This window comes from Lindgomyces ingoldianus (assembly GCF_010093535.1).
Source record: "Lindgomyces ingoldianus strain ATCC 200398 unplaced genomic scaffold BDR25scaffold_20, whole genome shotgun sequence".
NCBI classification, from domain to species: Eukaryota; Fungi; Ascomycota; class Dothideomycetes; order Pleosporales; family Lindgomycetaceae; genus Lindgomyces; species Lindgomyces ingoldianus.
In genome coordinates, this window is record NW_022985181.1 from 1,168,353 (window position 1) to 1,175,644 (window position 7,292).

The 7,292-nt window shown below is 44.0% G+C and overlaps 2 protein-coding genes and 1 non-coding gene across 3 annotated transcripts; 2 read left to right on the forward strand and 1 right to left on the reverse strand.

The window, feature by feature from the left end:
- Positions 1-2,867: 2,867 nt before the first annotated feature.
- BDR25DRAFT_t31 lies at positions 2,868-2,964 on the forward strand. Its single transcript has one exon. It is a non-coding gene; the product is annotated as a tRNA-Glu (tRNA).
- A 618-nt stretch (positions 2,965-3,582) lies between these two features.
- On the forward strand, positions 3,583-4,272 carry BDR25DRAFT_356446 (uncharacterized protein; the record flags this gene model as incomplete). Its single annotated transcript, XM_033695635.1, has 4 exons — positions 3,583-3,670; positions 3,712-3,847; positions 4,015-4,099; positions 4,162-4,272. The coding sequence occupies 4 exons, from the start codon at positions 3,583-3,585 to the stop codon at positions 4,270-4,272; spliced, it is 420 nt and encodes a 139-aa protein (XP_033546546.1).
- A 219-nt stretch (positions 4,273-4,491) lies between these two features.
- Positions 4,492-6,705, reverse strand: BDR25DRAFT_315274 (uncharacterized protein; the record flags this gene model as incomplete). Its single annotated transcript, XM_033691513.1, has 1 exon — positions 4,492-6,705. The coding sequence occupies one exon, from the start codon at positions 6,703-6,705 to the stop codon at positions 4,492-4,494; it is 2,214 nt and encodes a 737-aa protein (XP_033546547.1).
- Between the last annotated feature and the right edge of the window lie 587 nt (positions 6,706-7,292).

Consider the following 7,292-nt stretch of genomic DNA (forward strand, 5'->3'; position numbering starts at 1 on the left):
TTCGAGCTTATTGCTCGTACTATGTAGCAGCTTTTGTCCAGCGTTCCTCCTGTCTTAACAGTAGGTGCGCATATCTGACAAGCTTACACTTGCTTCTTTACCTTCTTCCTGTCACTACGCGCCCTAACCTCCTTTAGAGCTGTTAAGCGCAGGCTTTTCTAAATGTAGCTGCCTTATTAGCTGCTTAAAGCTTAGTAATTTCCTATTACGCTAACACTAGCTTATGTACAATTATTGCTATCCTTTTTAAGGCTTTTTTTCTAGAGACATTACCCTCATATAACCCTCTCTATACGTAGAGCTACTTGTAACACAACTAATATCTACTAGGGATTGCTGCCTGCTGCTGTAATCTACTGCAGTTTGCTGCAATTTGCTATATTTTGCTGTAATTTGCCGTAGTTTGCCGTAATTTGCTATAGTTTGCTGCAATTTGCTGTAGTTTGCTGCAATTTGCTGTAGTTTGCTGCAATTTGCTGCAATTTGCTGTATGCATTTCTTAACGCTAGTAGGTAATCTCTTACTAACATCTCTAGGCATCAGCCTATTATATTTAAACAGTAGTTAAAGAAGCTAAACTAGCGGTTATGTAAGTAAAACAACTTGTTAAGGTATTACATGTACTGTTAGAACAGAGCTCTGTACCACTACGCTAATACAACTAAAAAGGTGCGAATAATTAACTAACAGTTAATTATTGCGTACAGAATAGTATATATACCTGTTGCACGTAAGCACTATCTTAGCCTTACATGTACTACATTAATCTTTGCGGCGATAGAGAGGCAGAGGCAGAGGCAGAGGCAGCGCTAGAGCTCCCTAGCACTCTAAGAAATTCCTACAGAGGCAATAAACTACACAAGCTGCAGCTCTACAACTAGAGCTTTAATGCTAAAACAATTAAATTAAAGATATTAAGTAGCAGTATTAGGCAGTGAAAGGAACAGGCGCAACGTGTAACAAGGTAGGCACAGTTAACCACGTAGCCTTCTCTCGCCTATAGAGGTTTAGGCTAGACTAGAGACAACTGCTAGTGCTAGTGCTAACTCTAGCATTATCTATATATATATTATACTATGCAAGAATACTTAGCTTAAGTATTCCTATGCGTACCTTTTAGTATAGTGGGGAAAGTCGCATAGTATTAGCTTGGCAGGCAGGGCGTCTACCTTATTACACAACGCTAGAGACTGCAAGGTGCAAAGGGGAGGATGTAAGAGGTATTAAGTAGGAAAAACAGGTTACAGAGAGGGAATGCAGGATAGGGGGGTAACAAGAGAGAGTAAACCTTAGGGTTAGAGGCAGAGGTACAGAGGCTAAAAAGCCTATATACCCTGTGCTAAGCCCTTAAAGTACTTAGAGGTTAGATAGCTGTAACATAACTGTGACAAAGGAAGACTATTATAAGGGCAGGAACGCGTTAAGAGCTAGAGCTAGCTATTATTTACTTTTTTAGCTATATTAGTATGTTAGAGATTAGCATTAGCTGTATTAGTGTGTTAGAGATTAGCATTAGCTATATTAGTGTGTTAGTAATTATGTAAAGCTATGTAAGACACTAGAGACATAAGGAACTGCATTAAATATATTGCTAGAGGAGTCCTTTACAGGAGTCTATATATATGCAAAATAATTATGTGGGTCTTAGCAACAGACTGTGCTAAGATGTATACAACTATAGTGCTAACACATCTAACTATTATGTAACAACACATCTAACTATTGTGCAACTATAGTAACAATACATCTAAGTGTCACCACTGCAAACAGATTAGTTACATGCTATAGTTAAATGTTATTATTATACATCTATTACCTGTCTAATACTACTTTGCTAAGCATTATGCTGTAACTATTCTTTAACCTAGATAACCTACTTTAATACGCTAACTATTACTATTGCGTAAGAAGAGCACAGGGACCTACTGTCGCGCACATAGGCCTAGTGTTGCGCCTGTGTTTTAGACAAGCAGCCTAAGACACTTAGCGCCTAAGCTCTCTATAAGCCTCTTATAGTTAATAGACTTGCTTCTTATTGCTCTCTAATTAGTAGTTGTGACAATTACTCTAAGCAAGCTTTGCTTTTACAGATCATTTATGAACTGTCGTAGTATTTTATCCTAAGATGTAAAGCATATCCTACTCTGCCTGGTCACAAGGAATGCTCTGCTGAACTTTTGTAAGCTTGCAACAGCTTACAACAGCTTACAGACATGTTGTAACTGTCTTGCTGAATGGAACTTAATTGCTAGCATGTTCCTAACCCTTGCAATTTTTTGGTAAGACTAAAGCGACTTACAACAATGGAGTATAGCAAGGAAGAATATGCGTTCCAACTGGGATATTGTCGTGAATATATCCATCGACGGTGCTTTCAAGATAGAAAGTCTCACCGGGATCACATTAGAAGACGATATGTCTACATGGTATGGAATATTTTTGACGATTGTTTACATTGTGAGAGTATATAACGACCACGACCCTATCGTCGGTGTTAGACGGTGTAGTTATGTGAAATTTTTTTTTTTTTTTTTTTTTTTTGGAAATTTCCGGGTTAAGAGATTGATCCCTGAAGTCGGATATCTAAAAATAGCTCGCAATAGACACGACTCACGTCTCGTCTACCTGCTCTATCAGCCACAGACACCGCCCATTCTATGGGCTCAAAGAACCCCACTCCGCAGAGCCACTGCCCCTCTTTGTGGAGATTCTAACGGTAAAAGTTTCCTCACCCGAACTTTCGCGCGTTGTGCATTGGAAATATTGATTTTGTTATTATATATATTGAGTTACTGACAAAATTAAACAATTAGTAGTCCGATATGGTCTAGGTACGTCGATTAAGATCTCGACGAGTGTACATTATCTAATGCATCAGCAGTGGCTAGGATTTGCCGCTCTCAACGAGAGTTTCGTCACTCCTGTAGTGCCGGCAAGGCCCGGGTTCGATTCCCGGTGTCGGAAATATTCTTTTTGCTATTTTTCAAGGTTCAGTAACATCCCGAGACAAATGAGGGGCACTTCAAGATAGCCGGAGGGGTTCTCGCGCACCGGAACAAAAATCACTGTGGGCATACAAAATAGCATACGAATTATAGTACAGTGTTTACCGTAGCAGTTGCCATTGAATACCCATATTTTGAAGAGTCTTAGCAGCAGAAGACTTAGCAGCTTATTTTTAGCACCCTTCTCTGCCTCTACAACTTTTTAGGACTCCTTGGCTTCCAATCTGTGAACTATCTCTACCACCACATCTGCAATTGCAAAACGTTGATTTGGGTTAACTGAAACACGCGTTTTGGCTTGCGTAGAGCCAGTGCTCTCTACATAATATTGTAACTGTTTTTGTGCAGTCTCTAGCTTTGCTGCCCTTGTATTTGCTACTAAGAGCACCTTGCCTGCTTTTTAGAGTAGTAATTAGGTTGTACGCAAGAGCTTTTGAAAGCGCCAGAGGTGCTGCTGCGCGCAGTATATATTGGAAAGCCCTTCTAGGGTTATCAAGTAGGCAGAAAGCGTGCCATTACAGGCAAGATCTGAAGACGCTTTGTTGCTTGTGTTACCCTTAATGCTGCCCATCATCGCATGGAGTACGAGGAGATTGCTCGACTTGAAGATGTACAGACCGGCAGCAAAACCCTGGTTGCAGTGTTCAATAGAGAGTCATATGAGCGTTGCGTGGCGACTGCGAACCCTCTGCTCACGGAAGCGCAGAAACAGGTGCGCCTGGCATGGGCAACCAAGAACTTCAACTAGAAGCTAGAGTAGTAGGCTCGCATTATCTGGACAGACAAGTTTTGGCCATCTATCAACTAGAAGAGAAGTATGAGCAGGCTTGCTGTGTTCCAAAGTTCAAACCCACTCTTCTTAGACCATCCACAGAAGCATCTTAATGTTTAGTAAAAGATTATTCGTATGATTAAAAAGGAATGGGGGCGGTTGACAGGTAAAGTAAACAGAGGAAAGGTACTTCCTTAGTTATACCATTTCATAGACTAGGTGGCATAACACTCAGAGAGCCGTTCGAGGCATACTATTCGGATGGAAGACTGTGCTTCTCCACATACTGCTAAACTTTCTAAAAAGCTCCATGATACCTATGGTACGGAATATATAAACTGGTCAGCTAACTCTCCTGATCTAAATTGAACTGAGAATGTATAGCAGATGTTAAAACAGATGGTGCCTAAGAAGTCTTCGCGTTCCCTTCGAGAACTACAGCAATGTGTCATAGTACACACGAAGTTGGACTTGGTATATAGAGTAAAGCCATAGAAGACATACCAATAATTGTTGTAGCTAATTTTATCTAATTTTATCTAGTTTAGTAATGTCTATAGCTCGAGTTTTAAATAGTCGCGAAGCGCCTAGTTTGTAGCCTGCTTAGCAAGAGATAAATTAGTACGCTTTGTTCGGCGCCCATTAGGCACATTGAATTACGCAAGATGTAGCCTAACTATACGTAGTAGAAAGAAAAGTTACTCGTTCTTCATGTTAGAAAGGCTCTGCAGAAGCTACGTAGATGTTAATAGGATCTATGGGTGCTAACATATCCAGCACCCGCTCCCAGTGATGCAACCATCCACCCTGTCCCCTCACCACCCCCTCCTGAAGCCTTCTAAAAACCTTTGGGGTTCTCCAAGCCATGATTGCACGGGTTCCATCACCACATAAAGACAAGAACGCTAGTCGACCCGACTCTCCAAGATCAAAAGTCGTTGATGCTGGGAGATGTTGAATGTTCCAACGCGGGTTAGGGCTGTTTTCATCATCCTTCCGGAGGGTCTGCGGAACCTGAGCACTCTCATTAATTGACATTGCCGTCTCTAAGACACCTAAACTCTTTGGGCGTTTCGACATCCCTGGGTTGTGAGTAGATCGACACAAAGATTGCCATCGCTCGTGTTTAAACTCGAGGCAATCAGGAGTGATAACTCCTACCGCGCAAGACTCCACTGTGTCTTTCAGCAACCCTGCCCATGCTTGGTCCCCCTTCGAGAATGTTGCGGTCCAGGTTTCGCGGCTGTTAGGACTGAACAACGCTGTAAAGTCGTGATTTGTTTGAGCTCCTGTTTCGTTCAATGCTTCGAGGCTACGAACAACCGCGAATGCTAGTGGTTGGCGCCATTCCGGTCTCGTAAGATATAGGTGTCTGAATTCAGTAACTCCAGATGCATCTTCTGAGTTGAGAGCATTGAAGTAGCTCTCCTTGCATTGCTCAGACGGCCAGTCCAGAAGCATGCCCTCGAGGTAATTACGCATTGTCCAGGAGCCTAGGATGCGACCAAGTCGTCGCCTTCTCGCATTTCTCGTGCAGAGGCTTACTTCTACTCCATACCATCCTGACAAAACCTTGGGGTCTCTACGATATGGCTCTCGACTCCACGCGGTAAGTATGACCTCTTTGAGAGTCGACCCCTTTCTCAGCTTCCATTGGAGCTGGCCACCAATTTGCACTCCAGGGGGAGTGATTACCGCTGTTGCATTGCTAGAATCAAAGCACATTTTTGGTCTCTCAGTTCCCAAAATGCCGAGGCACCTTTGTTCCCTCAGAGAAGTGGCGTATGCATCAGGCTCTAGAGGACAACTTAGGTTGACGTAGAATATCGTATTCGCGCCGATTAGCAGCTTTGCCTTTTCCGAATGCAGAGGGAAAGATGGTGTGTTCTCGACTGATGACCTTTTCTGGACCAAATCGGTCTCATAATTACTCCAATGGGCGAATATCTCGCCATCCAAAAGTCTAGGATCGGTTGGTTCCCTAGCCCAAGGGAAAATGGATCCAGTTCCAACGTTAAACCGGTTTATACGTCCTCCCTCATGAACCGCCCAGACTGGTCCCCATATGTCGCTGAAGATTTCCATGGTAGTAAGGAGGTACAATGGCGTATTAGATCGCTGCAGGCCTAGATCGACTTCTTCAAATACCCAGACTTGTTCGTGGTGAAAGTAGGCATCTAGGCACTGTAAATGGCGCGGCCGCAAGATTAGAGATTCAGCAATGCCAATCTCCGAAGCATCTTCAAGGCTGAGATGGAGATTCTTCGTCCTTAAATCCTCGAAATGAGCTCCAGAGTAAGAGATGATGGCTATGTCAAGGAACTTGACAATAACCGTTGCTGCTAACTGGAGCGCTGTGGTCTTACTTTCAGAGCTTAGCTTCCGTACTTGCTCTGCTATTTGATAAAATCGTACGTTCCGAAGGAAGACAAGGCATATTGACAAGTCTGTGAGTTCTCGAAGTTCCTCCAGTTCACTGATCGAGATCCACACCAGTTCCGCCACTGATCCTCGATCCTTTCGGGCTACTACGGCGCTAATGCCTTGGCTGCAGTATCCGATCTCGCGCATTTTCATAACGCTTTGGGACATATTACTCATCAGCTCCCGGCAACGGGGAAGCTCCAATACCTTGACATCCTTGACGTCGCGGAAGGATGAAGAAGCAATGATTGACCGCTCCATCATTGCTAATTTGGTGTTCCATTTGCTGGGATTGACAAGGCGCTCGTCGTCCGAAAACCCAGCAAAAGTGTCCATGGGACCTTGGTCAATGCTAGCGGCTGTTGAAACATCCTGAACTGGGGAAGAAGAAGCCTCTCGTTCATCAGATTTTGCAGAGGGCTTTTCAGCCGCCAAAGATTCGTCCTCATGAGTGTATCTGGATCGCGGTGTAATAGTGGCTTCGTTTGAATATAGTCCTTCCATGAGAATAGCCTGTCTTCCATTGCTCGGCCTACTCTCCTGAATAGAGTGGTCGTTATCAGGCTCAACCCTACAAATCCATACTTTTCCGGATCCGACACCGACACCGACCGTCTTCCCTGACACTGCTAAGCATGACGGCCGATACTCAGATGGTAGCCACACTAGGTTCTCTAAATTATATGTTATCCATACACCATGTAAGCTCAGAGCCAGACCTTGATACTGTGGGTTATAAGGATCCGAAATGGGTTGGGGTGTATTTGAACCTGATAGAGCACTAATATTGATGATGCCAATTTCAGTGTGAAGATATGGGCCCCTGATGTCAAATGAGATCCGGTCGAGCACTTTGCCAACCTTAAGTGTCTTCAGGCACTCTCCACTGCTCACATCCCAGATCTTGACCGTGTTGTCTTCCGACGCCGACGCGAGCCGCGCCGAATCGTAGGAGAAGGCTACCGACCTAACGGTACCGTGATGCCCCTCAAGCGTGTGGAGGCACTCGCCACTGCTCGTATCCCAGATATTGACGGTATGGTCATGCGACCCCAATACCAGCCGGGTAGAGTCGTGGGAGAAGGCCACTG